General features: G+C 41.3%; 1 protein-coding gene across 3 annotated transcripts; it reads left to right on the top strand.

Annotated features, from left to right (window-relative positions):
• On the top strand, positions 1–27,099 carry itprid2 (ITPR interacting domain containing 2). Of its 3 annotated transcripts, XM_011607170.2 has the most exons (23): positions 1–138; positions 4,362–4,465; positions 5,113–5,277; positions 5,715–5,757; positions 7,384–7,433; positions 8,070–8,123; positions 10,697–10,736; positions 11,405–11,500; positions 13,517–13,576; positions 13,682–13,829; positions 14,400–14,460; positions 17,638–17,742; positions 17,966–18,311; positions 18,523–18,751; positions 18,932–18,983; positions 19,305–19,387; positions 19,749–21,524; positions 22,763–22,822; positions 23,162–23,286; positions 23,365–23,479; positions 23,560–23,625; positions 23,742–24,038; positions 24,288–27,099. In XM_011607170.2, exons 2-23 carry the CDS (start codon positions 4,423–4,425, stop codon positions 24,390–24,392), a joined length of 4,119 nt encoding a protein of 1,372 aa, XP_011605472.2. In that variant the 5' UTR covers positions 1–138; positions 4,362–4,422; the 3' UTR covers positions 24,393–27,099. The 3 variants fall into 3 exon arrangements, with proteins under 3 accessions (XP_011605472.2, XP_011605477.2, XP_029681622.1); XM_011607175.2 differs by lacking the exon at positions 13,517–13,576; XM_029825762.1 differs by lacking the exons at positions 1–138; positions 4,362–4,465; positions 5,113–5,277; positions 5,715–5,757 and adding an exon at positions 5,769–6,805.
• Positions 27,100–27,386: the final 287 nt, after the last annotated feature.

Genomic DNA, 27,386 nt, shown 5'->3' with positions numbered 1-27,386 from the left:
CCTCTTCTCCCTCCATCATGCCTCCTCCATGCTGCTGCTTTCAGGAAGCGGAAGCGGGAATATTGGTGTGTTTTTAGAAAAGTTTGGACAAGTTTGACATTTTGGAACCAGAGGTACAAAGACCCGAAACAGGCGATGGTAAGTTACCGAAAGTATACACGTACTTCTTTTGCTACCGTTAAAGGAATTAGCACAACTGATGGTCGAAGTGTCCAGAGTTTTTTAGACGCTGCGACTGCTGTCATTCCTGACCTCCGTCTGTCTGTCAGAGCAGGAATCCAGCAACAACACGTTCACCTAGAAAACAATACGACTTTTATTGATTCACGGCGATTAAAGGAATACAGCTTCTTTGCCTTACAAAGGCCTCCGACTGACAAACGCAAAAGTGTCGACTGGACAGATGTTTAAAGTGACAGGGCTCATCCATAAATTATGTCTTGCGCGCGCGCGCGCGCGTGTAATACTGCATATGGACTGTCGTAGATTCTGTTGACTCAGCTCTTTTTTCATGCCTAAAGCTCCTTTCTGACTGCCCGTAAGACCCGATTATGGATATGTGTCCCATTTGCACGCGTATTTAGTAGTATTGAGTAGTGGTTTCATGTGAATGCGCTGTAATAATTACGCTAAAATAATATTGTGATTGTGAGTCTTCTCCCTGAAGTGCAGGGTTCTTTCTTGACTGCACGGAACAGGTTCTGTCCTCTGCAGCTCGCACGTTCATGTTACTCCTTCTTGAATTCCTTAACACTCATGGGCCACCTTTTAAAAGCCAGGACGGGCCCTATTTACCCTTCAGACCTACCTTAATTAATGATTTAAGGGTTTAAAGAGGTGTGTCATGTTGAAATGGGTTATTTTGATGACAGGTTTCCCACTAAATCCTCTCTTCTAATTTCTTGAATTAAGTGATTAACAATGTGCACAGTGTATACAAATCATTTGTTTTTATTCAATTATTAAGGTTTAAGATTACGTTGATGCTCATCTTGAGTGGTAAAATGTTGCTGTGGCGCGTAGTTACAGTAGCCTGGAATGAACAGACATGAAGATGAACTTTAGTAGATGTTAATATTATCATATTCAATAATCTATTGTAAACTATAATCTATCAGTCTCACGGAATAAAAACAACATTTCACACTCTATTGCTAAATTGTAAATATATCATTAATGATTATGTTCTGGACTCAGGACATGTGTAGATCTACTATATACAGACTGTAGGTTCTCATACTGAAGGGGTTGAGCACATTTAATCAGTTCCCTCAGCATTAGATGGATGTTACATAACCTCTGAAATGAAAAGTATTTAATAAACCATGTTAGACATGTAACAAAACACAAGTTAGGATGAATACCAGCTTTGAAGAGAGCTTTGTTTTCATTTGTTAGCCTTTTTTTAAGAAAGCAATTGTTACAATGCAAATTTCCTTTTCACATACATTTACACAAGTCAGCTGAGTCATTGTTATTTGAATAATTATAATCTTTGTAGTCTCACTTCTGACTTGTCTTTTTCTCCACATAAAAGGGACACCTCAGATTTATTCTTTTTACTCTTTGAAAATACTACAGTATATTGTAAAATTTAACTCCACTTCATACCAGGACCGGCAGCCTTATATGGCAGCTCAGAGGCTCACCAACAGGTGGTATTCATCAGGCTGAGGGATTTATCATTTTAAGTTTAGGCTGTTAAGAGAGCTAAATGCACTCTGATTGTTCACTAACCAGAAAATCTCATAATATGAAATTCCCACTGAAAATAGCTAAAAAAAAATTGATGAAACTGAGTGTATTAGCATCATTAGCTGGAGTCGCTTCCAAAATTCTCTGGCTGTTGTTTAGTATTTGCTGATGGCATCATGTGCAGTTTGCAGTCAGAATGACGTTAACACGTTCCACCGCAGCGTTTAACTTTGTTTGCACTGACCGTGTTGGTTAAATGAAGGTTAATGTCTTGGCTCAAGTGCAGCGTTCATTCATGCAGTTGTGATCTCAAAGTCTGGTTTCTCTCAGAATTTCTGGGGAAACAGATTGTATATTCATGGGCTTGGCCAGAGACATTAATGAAATGAAACAGAAAGAAGGAGAATATACTTGACCTCATATTTTTCAACTTTATTGCAAAGTTACGTAATCTAGACTTGTACTCACAGGTCTTGAACCCTTCAGAAATGTTAATATTTCTCTGTGATATCGTTTAAAACACTACCAGAATTTAATTCTACTTGATTCTGGTGAAAATCTGTCCACTATTAATTCCCAGTTTTTCATATTATTACTTTTGTATATCCTTGTGCAACAGTATCTGTAACCCAAAGATCTGCTTTTTCTTTTGGGGAAGGGGGGTGTTCAGTCTACTCACAGGATCCAGAAACCCAAATTGACCCCAAACGTTCAGTGTTTCACTCTCAGCCTGAGAAAGAGGAATTTAAACTGTTTTAATGAGGGTTTTAGTCACTCACAGCTGTCTGTTGCTGAAGAAAAAGAGAAACTTTGTGGACTTCAATGTTAAACAGGACTTCTAATTCTAAAATTCTCCTAAATTCTAATAGAGTGGACGTGCTCAGAACAGTGCAGGCCTCTGTTGTTTTCTAGTGTTCCTGTTTGTTTTTACATTTACATGAGACATCTAAAAATAAATGGATATCTGCCCCCATCTCCCTCTTTCATTCTTGACCAGGAAGTTGTTCTGTTATTCATTCTAAACACTTCTTTCCTGTTTCACACATTCTCATTTGACAGCTTTATCCTCTTTTTAGACCCTTTCAAATCGCTATATAAAAGGGAAGAACAAAAAAATATTCTCCCCACAGATTACACTCAATAATGTGCAGGTGAAACACAGTATTTTAGAGTTTTTGTGTCACAAATACAGGCTTCTGCAGACTGAAAAGAGCCATGTCATATTGTATTTACTGTACCTACCGTGGAATGACTTAATTGAGTATAATGTTCTGCATCCCTTAGAAAAATATTTTGCAAAGAGTATTGAGCTTGTGTGGGAGGTTGAGCGATACTGGCCAGAGATAGTTGGGCCCCCTCCATGCACATTCTGGGCTCTGGAACCCAACTTCTTGAGAGAGGCTGCACTCGCGTCTACTCTGTAGTTGTCCAAAGTTTTCCCCAGTGAATGACAGGGTTGTGCCCTGCGCCTTCAGGTTGGGGCTAGGTCTCTTGCGGCTAACGGGCTGATCAGAAGCGCAGAGTTCCCGGCCTATTCGGAGGCAATGGGAGGGTGCTGGAAGTCAGGGCCTCCATCATTCTACTGAGAGACTTTGGGCTCCTTTGGGCAGCAACAGTGATACCTGGAGGGGTGTGATTGGGAGGAACAGCCTCTCTGATCTGAACCTGAGCAGCATTTTGCTACTGGACCTCTGGGCTAGAAGTCACGTTGTGGTCATGCCATATGTCGTTCAGCCATATGTCTTGGAAAAAGACGGGCTGAGATGACGCTAAGTTGGATCTGCTGGTGAACTGAGTTTCCTCCACAGGGTAGGCAGGGCACTCCCTTAGAGATAGGGTAAGGAGCTCTGTTACCCTATCAGAGTAGAGCCACCTCGAGAGGAACAGCTGAGGTGACTTGGGCTTCTGTAATGGATGCACCATGGATGGCTCCTGGAGGTGTTCCAGGCATGACCCTCCAGGAGGAGACCCTGGGGAAGACCCAGGACAGGCTGGATTGACTAATACGAGCAGATGCCGTAGGGTTGTTTTTGGGTTTAATTAGAACGATGCTCTCTCTGGCATCTTGGTGCCGTCAGGCCATCGGCCCAACGCAGCTCCTTCTTCTGCTGCAGAGGCTAATCTGGGAGAGGCCGCAAATGTCAAGTGGGGCAGGATCTGCTGAGGTGGTGGTGGTGACTCGCTGCTCCCTCAGCACTTTTTCTGCTTCCCACTGTTGATCCACAGTGGTTTTCTGGCTGTGTGACAGAATGAACATTGTCATGTTTCTAAGCAAGAAAAGGTTGATTGCCCATTCTCTCTAAAATACGGTTCAGCTTTCCAAAGTGGAGGAAAAGTGGAGGGTAGGTGTTTCTTTGTTGCAGTGGGGAAATGAAGAGTGACAAATGTATGTTGCTGCATAATCTTCATTGATGTGAATGATGTAATGTTCTGTTGTGGTTAAAAGAGAGGCAATCCAGAAGCCTAAACTCTGTCTATAGTCCAACCGCCACTCACGCTCACAGGCTGTGGGTAGAGGGCTGAAGAATGAAGAATGAAATCATGCATGCAGCTGGATTTCCTCTGTAGTGGCTGCATGGGTCTTAATTCTTAGCATCATGTATCATGCACCCTTTTGGTTTAAACACAGCAGCAATTAAAGAGTGTTGTTTTCTCATTCCTTCTAGGCATGTTGCCTCAGATTGCTGCCGTTTAGTCACAGTGATTGACCCTCTGAGGCACACCGGTATGGAGAGTGGGGCTCCAGGAATGGACACTAGTGCTGTTGCCGGTGGGTTTGACTAATGGGAACATTTAAGAGAATTAAATTAATGTTACAGATAAGACAAATTAATGTGCCATGTTGATTGGATAGTTGGAATATCTAAAATTGAGAATAACTACAGATTATAAAGTGGCACAGACACAGTATGACAAAGAATATATTGGTGTTTTCAAGATACAAATGTTTGAATTAGTTGTTCATGTTACTGAAAATAATATAATCACTTCAGGTCAATGCTGTTAATGTAGGTGAAATGTGAAGTAAAATAGAGAAAGTAAAGGAATACCAGTTTAAATAAAGACAAATACTTCAACATTGATTGAATCCAGTTGGCCCCGTAATGAGCTGGTCACTTAGGTCCCAGCCCCTCAGCTTAACATTGCTATTTCGAATAATGCACTGCACTCGTTACATTGTTAATTATCTTAGTAGTGAATACTGCAATGGTTGTTTTGAAAAGAACAAAACAAAAATTATTACATTTGTTGAGACAAATAGAGCAATAACCAATACAAATAATTCAGGTTAGCCAACCAGGTTTGTGTAATTGTATTGACAGACTGTTAGTTTCTGTTTGTCAGGTTGAATACCTGACAAACCTGGCTGGTACCTCCTTGGCTCTCAGCCTGACTGTATATTTGATTGATTCTTAGAGGAACGAGCCCCCTCCGAGTGTAACATAGCCTCTCTGCGGCGTCGGGCCTGGGCCCAGAGCAAAGACTCAATCTTGCAAGAACCAGAAGCGGAGCACTGTGGACTGAACGGGCCCCGAGGGAACCACAAGAATGGGAAACCACAGACAAGCTCCGACGAACCAGGTAACACTGAGCAGCTCTCACAAAACCACATTAGAGATCAGATAAGATATCCGCTTCAGACCATGCGCTTCTGTGATCTGCTTTACTACATTAGCAACTAGCGGCTGTCTGGTCTAGTGTCAAACATGCTGCAGTGATGTGGAAGTTCTTGAATGACTGAAAATCAGAGAGTTTGATTCGTTTAATATCCAAATCACTCTACCTGATATTTGTTTGATAACTGCCAAAGGAATATGTATGAGTGGTCAACATTTATGCAGGCATCTACTGATTTTTTTTTTCTCTACGCTAGAAATAGTTTATGAAAAGAGAGAGAGAGAGAGAGAGACCCTTGTGCTGACGATGGGTGGATGGACGGACAGATAGACAGACACTAACTGGTTAAAGTGAATGACTTCTTCCGGATTCTTAATTGATATTGTTTATCTGTTTGACAGGACAAGATCCTAATAATATAACCAACTGGCTGATTGACTGCAGGTACAGTGTGCATTGTCCATAATTGATAGACCCTTTGGTACCATAGTTTTCAAACCAATATTCTATTTCATGATTCACATGTTGAAAGTATATCAATTGTAAATCATTATTTTACAGCAGAGGCTACTTAGATATTCCTATAATAATCCAAAAATTATTTAACTTTGGATTTCCAAATCAGCACTAAAAGCACCATAAACAGATCTGCTGACCTTTAAATCCTGACTGACTGGTTTAGTGACCCTGAATATCTGACTGACCTTTTTTCCCTATTGCTTTTATAATGTTTTCCTAGTTACTGAAGGTGTATGTGTGTATTCAAACATGGTTTATCAGCTGCGGACACAGAGGCAATACAGTACTGACGCCAAGACCTAAAACATACATAACACACACACGCACACATACAAAGGGAGGAGACCAACGCCCAGAGATAGGGTACATGTGACTGCTGAGGCCAAGAGTCAAGAAAGAGAGCAAAAAGAAATATGCAGGAAGAAGCTGCCAGAAGGAAAGAAGGGCAAAAAAAAATAAAGTAGGATAAATAGAAGAGGGGTTCCTCCTGCTTAGTCAACACTCTTATGACACACAAACAGACACACAAACACTTGTAGTTGCTTTGACTCTAAACACACTGACTACTCGTCCCTCTAACATACATCATTGATTTAAAAGCCTGGCGGAGGATTAGGATCTGGAATCAGTGTAATAACAGTTTAGGGGAAAAAGTGAGAATAGTGTGGACTGTTGCACAACCTTCACTGTGTTTGTGTATGTGTGTGTGTGTGTTGAATGGTGAGTGTGAAGTTTGTCCCATTGATAAGAGCTGCAGGTTATGTAACAGTTTGGTCTCTTTGGCTTGCTGGCCATGTCAAGTGGTCGTTTCCAGTCGGCCGTTAGCTTGGGACAACTAGGCGAGTCAGGAGAACAACTGGGATTATACCAGTAGGCTGGACTGACTGAGAGCAGAGACGGGAGGAGAGTCGACCTTCACTCCCACTGCCTTATTTACCCTAGTTAAGCTTACTCTGGCAGACAGTTTGCAGAGGTAATTTTACATTCACTGACACAGTTATTGCTGAAGTTGCTGGAACTCATCTGAGAGGTGGACTCTTCTAATGCTGTAATCAACACCATTATCATTCACCTGAACCCTAGCTAATATGATTTCATTGGCCTTAATCGAACAGAAAGGTTCACTGGAGATGTTTTAAGCAATGCGTTATGTAGGTGGCCTGATCCTGACAAGTTGGGGCAGAGTGACAATTATTAGTTAACATGCCTGTGAAATCAGGATTTTGCATCTTTCAATGTTTTCCATCAGTTTGACAGTGTGATTAAAGTGTGCATACCTTCAGTTCTAAGTCAGTCTGGAACAGATAGAATTGCATGAGTGACATTATATCTTGGCTCTGGCCTTAAAAGTATCTATTGATCATTAAATAATAGAGTAAGTTCTTGTAATATCAAGATTGTGCCTCTAGAATCTGCATTTTCACCTGTGGTGCTTGTTACGTGTGTACCCGATATGACAACCTTTTTTTTTTGTACTGCACACTTTTCCCTGCCTGAAACTTTAATTGTGAGTGATCTCTAACTCTTTCTGTCGTCATGAATCTTTTCCAGGACCCCATTGGGAGCCTCTCTAGATGATCAGAGTGCTTTTCCCAATAGAGGTAATCAGATTTTTCTATGCAAGACCGCAACATGTGTCATTTAGTTTAGCAAAGACCCAATGTATTTTATCCCTAGACCCACATTAGGCTCCGTTGTGATCAGTATGCTCCACATATCGTCATCCTAAGACCCCGAGACCTCCTCCGTCCTCTAGGTTTTGACAAAACGGTCACTGAAATGTATTTTTAATAAGTATCTGCTCCGTACTCTATGGTACATGTATTGTTCCCTGCAAAAACCTCCAGACTATACTCAGTACAGAAATGTTTACCAAGAGAACCCCTCCGCAGGTATGTTTAAACTGCAGGATCATGTGATGGCTTTAATTTCCCAAAAAGCATATTTGGGTAGTAATAAAGCTCTTTATCCAGGTCTGGGTTTAAAGACTCCAAAAGCTTACAGTTTAAATACACAAAGAAGGAATTCAAAGGAAAAATATATTGCCACCTCACAGGCCCTGACATGTAACCAGAAAAACAGGCCACAGGGGAAGGTGACTGATTTCTATAGCTGTGTTCGTTCGTGGTTCCTAATGACTTTTATTACAATTACAGCAAAAGTTCTTTGCGTGACGATGGCTGTGTGATTTAATGAATTTTGCCTCTGTTATTTTTTACTATTGTTCGTGAGAACAGGGGCCCTTAGAAACGGATGCAGCTTTGAAGATGACCTTTCACTTGGAGCAGAAGGTCAGTAAAGAGAAATATCACATCATAAACACTTTCTCAGGTTTCTACTCATTGTTTAAAACTCCTGCATAGTGAAAGGCTGACTTTTTTATTTATTTTTAACACATTTTTCACAGGTGCAGTACGTAAATAGAGTATAATGGCCGCTCAGAAATGCTGCATGGTACAAATACAACACTCTTGAATAGAACAAAAAGCAAACGTCAAGCAGTCTAAAGCTAATGTAAATGCACAAATTAACACATATGGTTCCACATACATGAGAATAATGTATAGTGTATTTTAATATGCAGAATAGTTCACGATATTTTTGAGACGTTTGTGTCATGGCAATGACGTTGAAGCACTCAAACAATCCCTGTGGCTTCATTTACAAATTGCTATGGATGATATTGATGTATTATTGGCCAGAAGTCCTTTGTGTTTCCACAGCAGAATTCTTAAATTACTGTGGAATTTCTGTCAGATGGCATATAGTCATTTCTGTAGGTTGTAGTAGTCAAATCCCAGCGTAACACCCTGAGGTTATAACGGTGATAGGATGGATTCTGTTACATTCATCTCTTGCACTGGGTTGTTTAAGTTCTGTGTACACGTTTGAGGGGAGAACAGTGTGTGGAGTACAAAACCTTGGTTGCAACAGTTGGATGGTGCTTTGCTTGAGGTTGCTTTGTGAACGTGTCTGCATTTTCTGCTTATTCACACACTACAGAAGCTTTCTGATGTATCCATTAAATGTGCTCCATTAAAGATAATCACCATGCAGTAGTAGTTTGGGCACCTATGCATGTACACACTCCCTAAAAGGTTGCGAGTTTTTGAGCTAAGTCCTTTTTATCACTTCACATTCTTTCAGCCATGTTTTTTTGAGTGACCTTAGTAGTGAAAAAGGTGTGGAAACGACTGACTGTCTTCTAAGTCAGTCAGTCATTCATTTTCCATGTTTCAGAAAAAACTGGCAGATTCTGGTGGTTTGGGGTGGAACAATGGACACTAATGGCTTCATTTTGAAGCACTGACTGTATACTGACATGGGAATGTCTCACTCCCTTGCTCACTCTTTCTCTCTCTCACTCACACATTCACTCATTCTGGTTCTTGATTCAGCTGCTGGAATCAGAAAGTGAATAGATTTTAACTGGGTAATTCTAGAAAGTCACATTAGCTTAAATCTACTAACGTGACTTTCTAGAATTACCGAACTCAACTCAAGTCTAAACTGATTTTTTGATAATTCCAGTATTAATAATTTAGTTGTAAGCAAAAAGAAAAAAGAAAACAGAATACTAATGTCATTCTATCTGGCATATTTGCTTATAATAGAACAGAAAAGAAGCACAGAGCACGGACACAACTGCTGACTACAAGTTACTTTTTAAGCATGTCAACCTACAGTTAGTTGCATTGTTGCAGCTTCCACCGTATCTTTATTTAGGTTTTTTAAGCTGTCATTAGCTTTAGTCAACTGGCAGATTAGAATAAAAAAGTCATGTCAAACATACAAAAATTGCAATAGCTGAATAGAAAGATTTTGGAGCTTGTAGTTACTAGTGCTCTAATGGAAGTATAGTTGATAGTTTATTTACTGACATTGTTTTCTGTTTTTTTTTTACCCTGAGTCATCGTGAGAATCGCGCTTCTAATAATTGACTCAGTGCAGAAGATACAGTACCTCTGTGTCATGTCTCAAGAGATCCCGATAGTCTTAAAGTATTAGGACATGGATTCAAGCGAATTGGTTGACTAATTGATGGAAGTCAACCAGTAATGTAGCTGAATGGATGTAATGCTATTTTTCAGTGGCAGGAGAACACTGGATTTAAAGGTTTTCAGACAATAGTAGCTGGAACTGGAAAATCGACCTCCTGTGTCAGATGGTTTTGGTTTATCTGACAGGGCCTGTGTCTCATTTACTAAGGCAGAATGAAGCAGATTTAACAACATCTGCCTAAACAGCTGGACCTTACATGCAAAGGTCAGATAGAGCAGTTATTTTAGCTAGAAATAGCGGAGGTGTTTTCATTTACTGTGGTAATAAAATGTGTGATTTGGATCGATAGTCCAAACTTATGTTTAAAAACACTGTCTCAGGCGAATTAAACATTAATTTGATTTTGTCTTAAAATCTGCTGTATGCTACTATAATTAACATACCCTTATATGTATAGTACAAAAATGTACCAAGAATATGAGATTATCAATTGACTGCATAGTTTATATCAATGGTGTGTTTTCAGAATAAAGTGTGATAAGGCTGCCTTTTATATTTAAAAGTTTCCACAGTGAGCTCAGATGTCTGATAAAACTGACTCCAGAGGGATTTCTATGCAGGGTATCACGGTCCCAACTGACCCAGCCACAAAGCATGCACACTCTCTCCACAGTGATATGGAAAAATCCAAAGTATTTTAGAAGTAACATGCCGAGTTGGAGGTGCAACCTTTAAAATGTCGCAGCCTGCATGTTCTTGAATTGCCATTGGGCTGATTATTATGTACTGGATGTTATCATTTACACTAATCACAGTTTTTACTTTGTATTGAGATCATTTTTTCCCTTTTCTCCTCCTGCAGCCAACCACCTGCAGTCCAGTAAAGCAAAAACAGAATCTCGGTGAGTTCCCATAAAACCTTCTGTGACTTTCACACTGGAAAAATTATTCACCCCATGGATGTTTTCATCTTTTTAGGCTTAATTTAAGTCTGACTGAATCTTTAAAAAAAAAAAAAGGCATTTGGCATGATGTTCAGGATTTGCACTTCTTCAGGTCATAGCTCTCTTATCACCTCATTAGAGTTTCTATAACGAGTTTTCCATAGTTCCTTGAATTTGATTTACTTCCTCCTCTAAGCTTTCCAGATTGTTGCCAGCAAACCTCCTCTCAGTATGATTTGACTGAACTCCAGAAGATTTGGAGCAGTGCACAGTGATTTGAAGTGTTGTCCATTGAACCCTGACCTGTGCTTGCTTGTCAACAACCTTTTATTTAGTTGCGTTGGGTGTTCTTTCATCAGGGTGTATTTATAGCAGGAATTCTGATTGTTCGGTGTCTGAGATGCTTCCTTTGCTGTCAGGTGAACTACATTTCACTGAGCGTGAGACTTCTCACACCGACCGTTTAAAACTATGTTTTGGTTTGTGACCAAATTTTGCTAAATTTCCTTTTTAGCTTTTCAGTGAAAATAATTGAAAGTGACGATAATTTCATTTATAAATGAAATAAAGTGGAAATGCCCAAGCAGTGAATGCAAATATGTCTGCTGTGTTTGATGTCTGTGCAGCTTTGGTCTGGCAGCAGAACGGAAGAGGAGTCAGTTTAAAGAGGGAGCCAAAAGTATGACCTCCACGGGGTCAGGGAAGAGCAGCACGGTGTCCAGGTCAGTTTATAACGTCGGTGGCACACTCTGTATCTATGATACATCTTCGATTAGGTTGGGCTGAGACACAGAGAGCTGTTACACAAAAGAAAGTTGGCTTGAGCACAATTTGTTCTTTCATTCAGGCTGACTGGAGACTCTAAATTGTAGCGAGGTGTGTGTCAATATGGACAATTGACTGTTGCCTGTTGAGAGTGTATTAATGGCAGTTACAACTGGGGAGGATCCAGCACCACTGCAACCTTAGAATAAGAAATAAGCGTTGGATCGAGGGAAACAAATGAATAAAAATCGCACAAAATTTCAACGTCATAATTTTTATCGTGAGTTATTTAAAAAAGGATGAAGTCAGCATTTTTAAATTTGTTCTAAGAAGGAAGAGCAACCAAATATAAATGATCTGAGAACTAGGCCAAGGCAAAAAATAAGTTCCGTTATCAGCCGTAAATAAAATCAGAAAAGCTCTTACGCACTTGTACAGTGAGAGGGCAAATTAGTGCAAGAGATAACGAATATGGGATTCAAACACATAAGATAAGAAACTTTAAGTGAAGAGTATTATGATGGGGATGGACACTAGGGCCACGAGCACAGACATCCTGTGCCAAACAAGAGAACATCAGATGAGAACAGAGGGAAACAAGAAATAACGATGCGAATGACTCAAATACCGACGACCTCATCCGATAAAGTATCGTACACTATTGAACAAAACAGTGATAAAGATTTTTTGTTCTGCAGATGTTAACCATTGGTTTTCCTTTGCTCACTGTAACCATTCGACCAGTATCGCTTGGCCTCCTCCCAGTGATATTTGGGTTTGATAACAGCTCACGGTGTCTCTGCTGTGCCGGAAATCTTAAAGGAGATGCGGGTCGGTGGTGTACGTTTATTGGTCGGCTGATTTGAGTGGATGCGATTGGTGTTGGGTGAGTTGGTGCAGGTTAATTTGGCCAAAAGGGTGGAGCCAGTGGCACAAGGGTGCAAGCAGTGAAGGGTGTTTTGTGTTAAATAGGTCCTGGAACACAACAGGTTGATTGAGGCAATCCAACTTAAAGGGTGAGAAAGGGCTTTGTTGCGTTCAACAAGACAATGTTTTGCAGCAGAGTGAAGAAGTGGACATTTTTCTGTGTCCAGTATTAAATTGAGCAGTCATCATTAGCAACCATTTTAGCTTCTTTAAAGGAATGCTTCACAGTCACTAATGTTTGCAAATATTTAATTTCTATGACTGTGATTGCATAATTTCTGTGTGAATGTGAAAGCTTCTTTGTGCCCCATAAAGTGTAGGATTCTTTAAATCGACTTTGCACTGAAAGCATCAGTTTTGTGCCATTTTAACACTTGTTGTAAAATTGCCTCTGTGGTGACTTGACATTCCACTTGAAGCCCAACACACATGTAACCCTCAGGGAAACAATTGCAAGTGTTGGGCTAAAAAGATGCAATTCATCTCCTTTCACTGCTATATTTAATACTGTTAACAAGCATTTGTGCTGCTACCATGATTGCTGGTCTTTCCATTGCGCAGCTGTGCAGGATGAATGGCATTAATGTAACATTACAGTGTAGCAGTGGAGCGCATCAGTTACTTCAATGATAATGATCTAATGCATGATAGAACTGTTAAGATGGGTACACTAACAGCACTGGATCCTCTCCCTTTAGGCTTTCAGGTGACGATTCTTTCTGGACCAATCACAGATTCCTAGATTTTGTAGTTCTACCTGTGCTGTAAGATTCAGTTGTTTCGTTTGCTTAAGATATTTCCGAAAAATATACTGTTGAGTGCAACGCTGCTGCTGCTGCTGCTGCTACTGCTGCTAAATACAAGCATCACCAAACAACTTTGGGAGACCTGTAAATGGCTGTACTTTTTCTGCTGGCCACTGGTATCTTGCTCCTCTAGATGGGCTTCCGAGAAACTGTGGAGGGGTTGGAAACGGAATTCTATGCTAACCCTCTAATAGCAAGGCATGAGTGAGAATAACTAACCAGTTGTCTGTGTTTTCGTAGTGTTTCAAACGTGTTGGAGCAGTCCGAAGAGAACCCTGAGGCAATCCTCCTTACACTGCGGTTAGGCTGACGATACTAACCAGCAGACTACCTCATCAGCTAACTGACTGAGCGGCTGAATGACACACTGCCTGGGATGTTGACAGGTTTCTTGTGTATCCACAGTGTGTCCGAACTACTGGACATGTATGAAGAGGACCCTGAAGAAATTCTTTTAAATCTTGGTTTTGGCCGTGAAGAACCTGATCCGGCCTCAAGGGTTCCCTCCAGGTTCATCCACAGTGCATCTTCAGCCCGAGGCATCGACATGAAGGTCCTGATGGCACAACTAATCAAACTAAGTGGACAACACTTATCAATACATTCTGTTTTTTGCCTGTATGTTGTTATGCAAAAGTGCAAAATTCCCCTCAAAACATCCGGTCTGGTCAGAAGAGGGTGGGAAAAAACCAGCATTCTAAGAAGGGTCAAAGTGGTGAAAAATGCCAAAAATGTTGGGGGGGAAACTGATCATAGTGACTCCACATCCTCCACAAAAAATCAACTTTTGATGTATTGTACATTTGATAACATGTTGTTTTTTTTATTTACGTAGATATGTAACTTTAAAAAAAACTTTTGCAAAAAATGACTTGTAAAATGCTGAAATTACAAAGTGTAGAATTCTGTTTTTTTTTTTTAAATTTTCCTAACCCAATGCATAACTGCTTAAAGTCTAATTAAAATACAATTTAAAATTCAATATACCAAAAATTCAAATCAGTCAATATTTATCTTTTTATCTATTGAATTGCAAAGCCCTCTGCAATGTCACCTAAAACATTTAATCACCCATCTCTTACCTGACTGTGCTTTTTAATGGCCTCTCTTTTTTTCCTTATAGCTGTACCTGGGAGCTCAGCTGCAGCGGATGGAAGTAGAGAACCCCAGCTATGCCTTAACTAGTATGTGCCTACATACAATTCAACACACCTCCCTTAGTTGGGAGTATTTTTCCATTTTCAGTTTAAAAGGGACAAGCAGGAGCAGTTTTGATTCTCTATGATGAGCTAGAAGTTAATGCCCTGAAAATGTAGATGGAGGAACTGAAAGCCAGGACTCTCACTGTGTGTGTTCCATTCCCACTAATTTGTATCAGAGTGATTTGTTGGGTCTTACAGCCCTTTGAGTTGTTCTGCCAAGTGCCTGGACAATTTAGCCACCAAGTACAAAGCACTGTTTGTCCCAACTGTTCCTCCCCATTACACACACACATACACACACAAACATGGACAGAAATGCAAAGCTGCCCCTCTAGCATCCTGCCCTTTTTTGTTTATAGAATTGCGTTTGGATGGAGTTTCTAGTTCTGTATTTTAGCACACCTATGCAGGCAGAGCTGAAACCTTTGACAGTTTAACCAGACTGATGCCAGAAAAAAGGCTAAACCAAAATTCTTCTTTGTCTAGAAAGAAGATTTAGTCCCACGGGAGATGCATGGATGAGGATTCTTGGAGTATAATAATGGCCAGTGTAAATAGACATGAATTCTAGACTAGTCATGAAGTTCCACAAGGTTCTGTAGCTTGGACTGATATTTATTCCTTGATCCTCATCTCTGCCTTAAAGAGGACCTTTTAGCTGTCGGCAGTGATCTAGCTCGACTCATGGACCCATTGGAGTTAATTTGGGGTAAACTGATGGACCTTTTTTCACTTCAGTGCTCCTTTAACAGTCTCTCTGTGGTTCCTGGAATCTTCTTTCTTTTCCGAAACCTTCTCATACTATTCCTTTGGTTCCCTGGATCCCAGACACATGTGCACGTAGTTGTTTGTTATATAAGCTCTGTTCTCACTATGAGAAAGAATCTCCTGGGATGAATAGAGAAGGAGGAGGGAGTACTGTATGTGTTTGCTTTTATTCCTCACTTCCTGTTTTACAGTACTCAGACCTATTATTAATGTGTAGTCACTAGGAAAAAGACACAAACAATAATATTGCTATCATCAAATGCAGCTGCTGAAATGGTTGACTCATTTTCCAAATTAAGACTGAGAACTGACCTGTCTGATGACTGATATAGAGCACGTCTTATTAGGTTATTTGTAGCTCCCTCTAATTATGCCATTCAATTTAAAAAGGCTTTTTTGCCACATTGTTTCAGAAAAATATGGTATGAACTGACTAAACCGTCAACACTAGACTGCTGAAATATAATGTAAAAAATCTCTAATGTATCTAATGTGGCTGTTTTGACTGCAGAACCTTTTGTTTTATATTTCATGTGTTATACATTGGATTTTTATTCTGAATATTCTACTGGTTCCACAACATAATACCATAAGTGCTAAGGTAGAAATTGCTGCCAATTTCCACATCATGCAGCCATGGAGAGGTGTATTTATCGCATTGATGTTTTCATTATGGCCAGTATTTATCTGCTCTCCTGCTGAGCTGAAATATCTGGTGCTGTTCATTCTATACAGGACTGTATATGCTTTTCTAGACTGTATACAATTGACTGTACTGTTTCTGAATGTTTGGCATTGAATAGTGACAGTAGCTTTACCAGAGCTGTCTGCTGCTAAAAGTGTTGCAGCTGTTACTCAGGAACTTGAGCTGTTGGATGATAGGGAGGGCGCTCCAGTGGTGGTCTGCATGTGGAACTGGCTCGGAGCAAAATGCTCAAATTTATTGAAGGTGTGTCTGTTGTGTATGAATGAGTGAATACAGGCTTGTAAGGTAAAGAGCTTGAAGTGCTCATGGTCATTTACTATTCAAAATGAGGAAACTTTTATAACCCTAAATCAACACAATACTATGAGGATAAAACAAGCTCAGAAGCTCCATAATGCAGAGTGTTAAATGTTTACAGCATTTCTATAATGATATATCAAAATGATAGTTAGTTATTATCACAGTAAATACATATTATGTGTTTACATTGTTGCAAACGTGACTCCCTGAACTAATTTCTATCCCTGCATAGAGCATCTAAAAGTGACCATGACTTTAAATGACTTGTTATAAATCTAATATAATGTAAATATCTTTAATGAGCCAGTGGTTACGGCCATAAATGCAGTAATAACCCCCAATTCGCCTACCATCGCTGCATCTTTGTTGGGTGAATGTATTAAGTTCTCCTGATAAGTGTGAATGAGTGAAAACAGGCTTGTACTGAACTTTGAGTGGTTAAAAATGACTACATACACAGTCACATGCTAAGTTGTTTACAATTTAAATATGTTCTGTATCATATTATCTTTTTAACAGCTGGATTTTCATTCATGTAGCATATGAAAAAGGTTTGATCTGCCCAAATTCTGCAGTAGCAAATTCAAATCCAGTTCTAATTTCAAAACAAAGCTGCAATGATGGGTTTATAAACTAAATAAACGACCACTACTACTATTGGAATTCCTGCAGGCCTTGGGATACATCTTCAGTTAATGCTAACTCACATTAAACTTGCAGTTTAAATTTGTGTCATCCACTTTTAATGTCTGCTTTGAACTTATGACCTGTATTGTGCATTTTTGAGACAATAGCTGTTAGTAGGTGTTGGGACGACAGCAATCATCTAATGTACTTCTTCATTTAGCCCGTTGCAATAAATGCATTATTTATTGTACAGTTAAAAGAATTTACATGAAGATCTGGAAGACTGCAGCTAAACACCAACTGAAACAGAACAGAGGTCATTAACTAAGTGAGAGCCCTTGTGGTTCGGGTAAAGATGCAAGATTTATGCGTTCTTTGGTATTTGTAGAGCAAAAGAGAGAAGTATGCATTTCACAACTGATTGACAAGTATTTAGTCAGTGAGGGATGGGAAGGTGAGGTGAGGAGGGCTGAACCAACAAATACAGAAGGAAGGGATGTGTGCAAGTCTTCAGTGAGAGCGACAGCTCAACTTACACAACCTGAGAAGAGAAGAAAGGGTGGTTTTGCATGCTCAGCATATCTGTCAATCACATTTAAGAATTGTTTTTGGAGGGTTGCTGCATGTCAGTTCCTCTTCTATAACTAATTAGTAATTGCAAAGATTTACACCTTGTCTTTTCTGTTGTTTTTATTTTTTTTTTTTTTACTTTGGCGTTTGAATTGTGCAGCACGTTTTACTCTGTTTATGCCCTTCAGGTCGTTTCCGTCAGATTGAGGTGTTGACTTCAGTCGCAAATGAGTTCTTCCAACTCTACAGTCAGGTGTCTGGTCAGCCAGTGCAGCGCATCAGCAAGGACCAAGGTAAACACAGACGTCTTTCTTAATCAAATGGAAAAGATGAGTTAGAAATAATAATGAAATATTAAACTGGATTTGGTGTAATCGGCTAATAATAATGAAATATTAAACTGGAATTGGTGTAATCGGCTACATTATGTTCTGTATTATAGTGACACTAACTACAGTACAACACAGAAGAGTTGTGTATATGTGGTTTTATTTTGAACCTTTGTGTTTTTTTCAGAAGAAGAAGTGGGAGATGAGCAAACTGTTGCACTGAAGAGGAACAACTCTGCGCTGAATGTTGCCAAACTCCTTAAGAAAACCATCAGCAAACACAACTTGTTTGCAGCTTCACCAGAACAGGCTGAGGCACATGGCTCTAAAGAACATAAACAGCTCAACGGACATGCCCCTTCTACCAACACCAATGGTCACACACACACAAGCACAGAAAAAGACACATGTAGCGACGCTCACCCTGAGCCTCCGGCAGACCCAGTTAACCAGAAGCATTTCCGTAAGAAAGATAGCTGTTCCCTGGCAACGGTTACTGAGGAGATCGGCATAAGTGGAGAGACAGAGGACAGGTACTGTTGGACACTCCAACTTCTAGCGACATGATTAAGATTTATGCTCATTTTGAACATTTGTGGTCTCTTTTTATGTAAAACTACAGCGATGTAACTATAAATTATAGTGCTTCCGTATGGATCGAAATATTAACTGTTTCATCATATTTGTAGTTGACTGTAATGATGTAATAGTGAATATATCTGAATTTAATTCCTCTTCTGACAGTTCTGATCAGACCACTGATGGCTCCACAAACAACAGAGATCATCAGCCGCAGTCAGAGGACGTCCCCCCAACTGGGCAGGGGAGAGATGAAGCAAACCAAGTGTTTAAAGGAGAGGAAGAGGAGGAGAAAAATCTGACTTCAACCCCAGACAAAGCTCCTTCTACCCTGGTCCCACTCCAGCTGTCCCAGCTTCGCACTAAGAACACAGACTCATTCGATATAGAGGAGGTACATGATATCTTGATATTCTACGGATAGTTGGAGTTCTGCCTAAAAGGAAGAAATCTCTATTGATGCACACAATGAATTCCAAACTGTTTCTTGACAACAAACAAGGTTGTCACTGAAAAGACAGGACACTTTCACAAGTCACAGAGCAGGTTTTCACCTGGTTTGTTTGCATCTTAGATTCAGAGTAACGAAGACGAGGTTCAGCCACACAGAAATTCCAGAACCACGGGTAAGTTTTCTGAACCACAAGTGGTTACACCGATGTTTGTGCTGCTAAAATTACAAAATATGATTTGCATTATTTATTTGGGACTTAAATTAACGCATGTAAATCCACATTCAGATTTCCTTTATTTGGCTAAATAATTTTATATTTAAAAATTTTACATTTCAAACAGTTCAATGATAATTGCATTTATCTTCAAATTGCTAAATTATACGCTGCAAAGTAAAAAAAATCTGCCTTTCACTTCTCAGTATGTATCATTCTGCTCTGCAACCATGTGGACAGGTGAGTTACTGCAGTAACACTGTCTCCTTTGTGTCTCAGACCTGTCGAGGACAGTCAGTCAACAGTCAGACAGCAGTGGTTTTGCTGAGGAACCCTCTGTTGACTCCAACAGCTCCCTCAAGGTGTGCTCGTGTGTTCTGTTTATTGTCTCTTTTTAATGTCCTTTGGGCACTTGTTATGTTCTATTATCAGATTCTGTTTATTCTGGGGTTTGTTTTCTGTTTCTGTTTCAGATTCTGTTAATTTTTTTCGCTGTTTCACTATCACCTTGGAGTAAAAATTTCTATTTTTATCTGTGTGTGTTATATTTTTAAAGAAGGCAAATACATTTATTTTGTTCTTTGAGTACAATTAGCAGACATCATGTCTGAGACTTTCATCTGTAATTCTCTCATTTCACATAGAATTATAATATGGCTAATGTTATAATAGGCAATTCTGTAAGAGATAAACAGATTTTAATTCATTGCTGATTTTATTCAGGTGCAAGAAAGTAGCGATAGCTGTGATAGTGAGACCACTGTTACATCACATCCTTCTCAAGATGTGGCCACGCCCATTGCTCTGGACCACCCAGCATTTGAGCCTCCAGATGCTGCGGAGAAAGAGGAATTGCTGCCTGCAGGTCCTGTTGAGGCTGATGACAGGCAAAGTTTATCCGAGGAACAGCAACATGATCACAACTCTGAGGAGGTCCCACAGTACATCGCCCATCACCTACCGTTGAACAGAGGAACGGTACTGCGCCAGGAGGAATCGCAGGATGAGGGTACGGCTCCCAGCGAAGACAGGACTAAGGCTGAATCCTTCATCCAGAATGTATCGGCTGCAGAACAAGAGCCGCGCTGTGATGTAGGACACATCTCCAATATCCCTGATGTAAAAGAGGAACCAGAAGTCCCACAGAACCAGAGTGAATCTACCGCAGACGCTGAATCACACACCAAGAAAGCGGAAGTTGATCGTCGGGAGAGAGAAGAGTGCGTGCTCTTAAACCAGCCTCATTCCATTGACAATCGAGTTTCTTCCTCTCCGGTTCTCAGTGCTCTTAAAAGAGCACGGCAGGTTCGGGGAGGGCAGTGGGTTGAGCCGAAGGCCAACAGTCCAAATCTAGTCCCATCTGGAGGTCGGGGAAGGGGAAGGGGTGTGCCCCTGCAGAGATCCTCATCCCTGCCTTCAACAGTCCTCTGGCCCTCTAAGGTGGTGTCCTCTATCAGTATTCAGTTTGGAAAAGGCCAGACCTCCTGCACCCCACCAAGGTACTCTTTTAGATTTGCTCAGGAATCTGGAGTAGAGAAAGAAAGTGAGCAAGAGAAGAAGGAAGGACAGACCAAGTCGTCTATGTCGGCATTAAACCCGGCTTCCTCATCTGGTTCAATCAACAAACCAAACCCTCCTTCAGAGGCTCCCATCCCCCCTAAACCTTTCCCCCGACACTTGACGAGGTCGTCCTATTCCCTGCAGAGCTCCAGCCCTCCACCTGATTTGTCACGAGGCCATTCTTCCTCCTGGGGGACCCGGAGCGTTCCCGATCTCCCTGCTGCTCAACAACAGCACAGGCGGTTCGAAGAGAACACAGTGACAAACCAAAACCACCCAGGTTGGAGCCCTGCATTCCCTTATTCTAACTTTAATCTTCATACGCCTGTTCAGTATCTTAACCCAAGTCCGAGTCACTCCCCAGCCCCCATGATGCTCAACCCTCCTCTACAGTACCCCTCCCCTCTTCAACCCTATGCCAGTCTCCCTAATCTCTGTCAATACAACAGTCCCGCCGTTCTTAACAGTTCCAGTCTGTCCGCTTTACACCAGCCTGTAACTCCCACTGTCGACCAGCACAGCAGAAGTCTTTTGAATTTGCACCAGCCCACATCTTTCTCCACACCCCACCACAGCAGTCTTGGAAACCTCCATTTTGGATCTGCACTGCACCACCAGGGCTACAACCATCTACACAACAATCAGCCGTATCACCATTCAACACCTCATGGTTCACAGTGTGCATCACCCTACCTTGGTTATCATGGATATAACGCCTTTCCTCAGTCCTTCCCCCAGTGTGCACCACAGGCTCCGGAGCACAGCCTCTACCAGGGACTCACACCTCATCCTCCAGGGTTCCTCACAGCTCCTGCCTCATCCTTCAGCTCCTTTTCCAGTTTCCACTCAACCCACACTCCTCCAGCCATGTCCAGCACTGAGATGCAACTGAGGAAAGTCCTCCATGATATCAAGGGAGCTGTCCAGAGTCTCGGGCAGGTTAGTTCTTTCCATTTTTGCCTAAAGCTGCTTAACTACTTCCTTCATTTCTGCAGCATTACCGGTAACTTCATTATGGTTCTGAAAAAAGGTCAAAAATATCTGATGTCACTTTTCGGTACCCTTACTTTAGGGTACTAAAACACCTGGTGTGGTACCCTCCTATTGTTTCCTAAAATAAAACTGGATCAGCTCATAATAGGCTGATTGTAAACATGTAGCACAGACTAAAATAAATAAAAGTACATGAAAAAGACATAAAACTCAAGCACGATAAAGTAAAAGAACAAGACCACAAAAGGAGAGCCAAAATAAGATTTAGGGTGAATTTTGGTTGGGCGGGGGCCATTTTAACATTAGAAGGGTCATTCTATAGTTTGGGGGCCACTAGTCCACTAGCATGGTCGGCCCTACTCTCTTGGAATAACCAATTTTAACTTCTTTGTAGACCCTAAAGTCCTTGAGGGGGTAGAAATATTTATCAGATCTGAAATATATTAATTTGCCAATTTCAAATGAATCCCATAAGAAACAAAAAGCCAGTGGGGGGAGTCCTTAAAGGGGTCCTTGGAGTGAGACAGACTGCACACATCCTCGCTCCCCTGACAAAGGTTGTCTTGAATTTATTGGATCATTAAATTTATAGGCAAGCTACGCCGTCATGTCCTTTGGTAGGTGATCAGCAGGGTGTGTGTAGCACACACACCCTGCTGATCACTGCGTGCCGCAATATACTGTCAGAGTCTACTGCCTGGGACATCCTGTTCTTTTTTGGACAAAGAAAGAAGGAGGATATGTTGAAATATGATGGTTTTTTATACTTATCATCTTACAACAGTAGTTGTTTGACTTCCTTTTCCATCACATAAACTTTGAAAATGAATCTTTCCGAGCTACACATGCACAATTCTCTAATTAGCCTTTATTTATTATTTGTGCAGTTCCATCTCCTACTACTTCACTTGGAGCTTAAGTCTTTCCCTTTATGCCATTTATTTTACTACTTGTTCACTTGTTATGATCCAACAGCGACCAGCATTGAGGCTGAATGTCTGAGCTGCCTGAGTGAGTTGGGCTTCTTCTGCTCTCCAGGTTTATTAGTATGACGGTAGCTGTTTATCCCCTTAATGCCGTGATGCTGTAGTTGAACGGACATGTTTTAACTGGGTTAGCTTTAATTAATGACTTTGGCAGTTTATGGCGTTCATGTCGCTGACCTCATTTTCCTGTTTAATTAGAATCGAACTGAGATTCAGGAGCCTTCTTGTGACCACGGAGCAGCGCTGCCCAGCCACCAGGTACCACCACCCCATCTGTTGGGCATCTTTGGTGTTTAGCACCAGGAGGCGATATTCCTGCTGGAATCCTTCTCCAGGCTATTTAGGAAAAACATGCTTGTGGTCATGGCCCTCTAAATTGATTACGGTATTTTTAGTTGCTGACTCCCGGCCGATAAGGCTTTGTAAACTGTTGCAAAGAAATATGAATCTTTTCTGCCGTGCACGTATCTTTCATTTCTTTCTGTGTCACTGTGCTTATCTGCTGCTTTGTTTACTCTTTTATAACTCTACATAACTTGATAATTAGTAATTTTGGACAGCGATGAAACACTTCTGCTGTTCTGTCTCCATTTTCAGACCTTGGCTGAGTTTCAGCAGAAGAGGCGAAGTCTGAACGTGTTTCGCAGGCAGATGATGGACCTGGAGATGACCATCATCCAACAGCAGTCTCTCGTCTACAAGCATCTGAGCCCTGCCGAGAGGTGACGTAACAGCGGGAAGATGATGCACACGTTCCTCTGCCGTCTGGACTCGGACGTGAACTAGTTGTGCTGTTGCAGGCTGGAGGTGGAGCAGCTTCAGGCTTTAAGATCAGCAGTCAGGGAGGAGCTGCAGGAGCTGGAACAACAGTTGGAAGATAAACTACTGGATCTAACACAGCAAACAAAATATGGGGTACACAGACACACATATGGAAAATGTTTATTGTTGTTTGGTTCAATAATTTGGTTAATTCTTTTTGTCGCCTTTCTCAGGGTCTTCATCGAGAAAGCAGCATGGACAGTCTCACCACTGCCTCTGCGTTGAGAGCTATGGAGCCGGTACAGTCCAAACACTAACCCTGACCTTAAACTTCATCTCAGCTGGGGATTCTTACTTATTAGATCACAGAGCACATAATTTTGCAGCTTTGTCTAATAGTACCACATCTGTCCAGGTTTCGGATCTCCTGAGAGAGCAGTTTTATCTCCAGTCAGAAATCAGCTATGGCAGCCACGCCTCCTCCACTAGGCACACCTCCCGGTCTCCCAGCCCCGTCCCAGGAGAGGGTCAAGACAGGGAGGAGAGACTCGGCACGTACCGGGCGTCAGTCAGCATCACGCCTGCCGCTCCGCCACGACCCAACCCTGAGGAGAAGCAGCCAGAGAGGGACGGAGGCGGAGTAAACACACCAGCGGTTGGGGGTTCAGCGGGGGCAGGAGAGCAAGAGAATCTGCAGCAGCTCATCAAGCAGGTCAAAATCTATTTCTGATGAGATATGTTCGTTCAGAGTGATGTTTAAGTGTTTAAGCTGATGATGTTTAAGCAGTGTTTAAGATCAAATCAATTGTTCTTATTATCTTATAGAAAGTGAAGAAATCAGCCATTTGTTTGTTCGAAATAATCGCTTTGAGGGGGCTCAAACCCATGAGCCCTCATTCTTAAAAATTGTACTTATTATTTATTATTTTCGGACCCAAGATTTCTTCCTGTTGTCTTATAGATTAAAGAGAGCGTGGCACAGGAAATCCGGCAGGAGATCTACAGAGAGCTCCTAGCTAATGTGACAGCACAGCAGCCATTAACGTCAAGGCAACGCCTCCAGTAGATATGAGCACCACAGAGCACTGCGACCTTTGACCTGCACCGGCGTCTGTGCGCACCACTGTTTACCTGAGCATCACTGTATGTCTGTACACTGACCACCTACAAGTGATAACCCTCTCCCAACACGCCTGTGGACCACGCTGCTGTTCAACAAACACACCTGATTAACCGGGGGGGGGAGGGGAGCCACGGACACGTCCTGGAAAGGACAGTAGGTCTAACGTGCTAGTGTGATGTTTGCTGGGGTGGTGAGCTTCATCAGGTTTCCTCATCACTTTCTCCATAAACCCAACGTTGTAGGAACACGAGAGCTCAACTGAAGCTCATCAGTGGCCCTGATGAGTCCAATCAGACCAGAAGCCACCCTCAGATTCAGTAGGACGTGGAAGGGTACCCCTGGGCCTGGCTCTCCTTTGCTTGCTAGAGGGAGGGTGACACGTGGTGCTGTGGTGTCCCTTGAAGAATGTGGTGCTGAGATGTGATCTTCACTGAGCAGAAAGGGGCAGATATAGTGCTGATTCCAGTTTCTGGAGAGGGAAACACAGGTTATGAGTCTCCATCAGGCATCAGATTGTGGCCAAACCACACAGGACCGTTCCACTGCTTAGGTACTCCAGTGGAAATGTATCAGAAGATGGGAATATAGAACAGATCCAGGCTTTTGATTGGCAACAGCTGGTGTGTCGAGCCCTGTTGAGAAAAACCTGAAACAAATATTTCAGTAAAAGCTCTACAGAACCACTGATTTGGGGCTGTTTTTCTTGTTTTTATTTCAGCGGTTTCAAATCGTTCGTGCTTTCACCCACAAGCAGCAATAAATTTATTCGGTTTCAGTGCTGAATGCTCTGAGGCTACGGTGGCGAACTTTAGCCTGAAACCCGAGTCCCGTTTCCATCACAGGCTGAGTTAGCTGAAAATGATGCCTTTGGATCGGACAGAAGGTTGTAACAGAATATAACTACGCCTAATTGCTGGTGCATAACATGTACTAACAACATTTGATTCATACAAGGTTTGTTTCAGCCATTTGCTGTTTAAATGTTAATCCACTGTTTTGGATGGAAGCAGAAAATCAGACACTGCCTGTGCTACTAAAAAGTCACTAAAATAGAATGTAAATTTGCTGAATGAGCCTTTTTGCTGTCGTCCAGCGATCCTGCTGATGCGACAACCCGGGTTTAATCCCCGCTCTCCCGTTTGAATGTTGGGTATTGGATCACAAGAGCGTCTACCTGGGATCAGACCAAACTCTGACACTTCCAACTCATCATGTGCACATTTCATTCTGGTCTCCCAAGATGGAGCAAAGGCTTCGATGGCTCATATTTTTTACTGCTTCATCGTCGAAATCATTGGCTTCATCGTTCTTCCTAATTGTCTAATTTCTGTTAAGGTTGATGTGAATTTCTGTGATGCGTCGTGAGCTGATCCATCCCGTCCAGATGCATTTGGGCTCAGTTTGCTGGCTTGAACGCGAGCTTGATCCTTGTTTTCCGTTCATTTTTACACCTCCTCATTCAAGTTTCAGTTGAAATCAATGTTTTACCACCTTACCCCACAGTGGTCACAGGAAGTCCTGTGTTCCCCCTTCTAGTCTTTTTGCTCACATGAGCTCAGTGCCTGTTAGGAGACGTCTGAGAGTCTTTTCATGATGCTGTTATTAAGTGGGTGACTGGTGTTCAGTGGGAACTGTGGTTTTAATAAGTTGTGATGTTCAGAGCGGTGGTGGGGTTGGTCATGATGAGTGGACGGTGAAGTCTGAACCTTTTAGGTTTACATGTTAGCTGTGTTAGCATGTTAGCTGTCTGAGGACAAATCTGTGTGCAATTCACTGAACGAATATAGTAAAAAAAAATAAAAATCTATTGAGACTATATTTTATGAATCCAGCAACCACTGCTAACATTTCAGATCAGCGATTAATGGCCACGCACATCTGATTTCTATATCAGCTGCTGACAAATGTTTTTTTTTGTTTTTTCCTTCACACAATGTAAACCATGGGAGTAATTTATCAACCAGCGATTGTTAATTATAGAATCATGGATGGGTTTGTGGGTGTAAGAACTTCAGGTCCGTTCATACACCAGGTTATTGTTTATGGAACAGCAATGCAGAACATTTCCAAGCCCTCGTATCGAAATTAATCATAAAGCTCAATATTTTGGAACGTTTGTGTTGTGCTCGAGCTGTAGGAGAAACAGTTTGTTGAGATGTGAATCACAGTGGTTTGCTGAGTGATTATCAGCTCTTGGCCCGTCTTAATTCAGCTGTTGAAACTGGCAAATGTTTACGTCACCCAAATTTAGTCGCATGAATGCTCAGAAAATTCACTGAATAAATGAATTCATGTATTTCGATTGTTTTTGTTGTTTGTTTCCATGTTCTGAATCACTGCTCTGCTGGACCGATGCTCGCAAAGAGTTCCAAGGATTCTCATGTTTTTTTAACTGATATGGGAAATCACACACTTAATTACACTTCACTGTTGGTGTCTTAATTTCTATTGATGTTTAATAATTTTACTGTTTTTTATTGTCTTGTCAGCACAATGCAAGGGAAGAATCACTGTAGAAATGAAACAAATAAAGATGTATTTATTTTCATTAAAGAAAGACGTTGCCTCATTTCTGTATGTGTGTCTACACAAAGATGTGCAAAGTACTTAAAATGTGAATTCAGGAATAAAGATTGACTGTACTGAACTTGATGCGTGTGTCAAATTTCTAGGGAAGACCTAACAGAACAACCAACCCAGCAGTAGAGCTTCTAGGTTTGGAATAAGCTTGCTTCTCTCATATACATGTACATAATTTTTAATAATTTCTGTATATACTGTACAATGTACATAGCAATGTACATAACATATTTTTATTTTAGTACTTTTCTGTATTGTACACCACGGGCTACCGCTGTAACGTGCAATTTCCCCGATGTGGGATCAATAAAGTCTTTTATCCTTTATCCTTATACCTGATAAAGAGAGTTGAATACA

The sequence above is a fragment of the Takifugu rubripes genome, chromosome 1, assembly GCF_901000725.2.
Source record: "Takifugu rubripes chromosome 1, fTakRub1.2, whole genome shotgun sequence".
In the NCBI taxonomy this organism is placed as follows: Eukaryota; Metazoa; Chordata; class Actinopteri; order Tetraodontiformes; family Tetraodontidae; genus Takifugu; species Takifugu rubripes.
The sequence above is the reverse complement of the archived record's forward strand: the minus strand, read 5'-3'. Positions and strand labels throughout refer to the sequence as shown.

Coding starts and splice junctions, on each gene's coding strand:
- itprid2 (XM_011607170.2), top strand. CDS start 4,423: ATGGAGAGTGGGGCTCCAGGAATGGACACTAGTGCTGTTGCCG. Junction 8,124..10,696: donor CCTTTCACTTGGAGCAGAAG/GTCAGTAAAGAG, acceptor CTCCTCCTGCAG/CCAACCACCTGCAGTCCAGT. Junction 14,461..17,637: donor CCCCAGCTATGCCTTAACTA/GTATGTGCCTAC, acceptor TATGCCCTTCAG/GTCGTTTCCGTCAGATTGAG.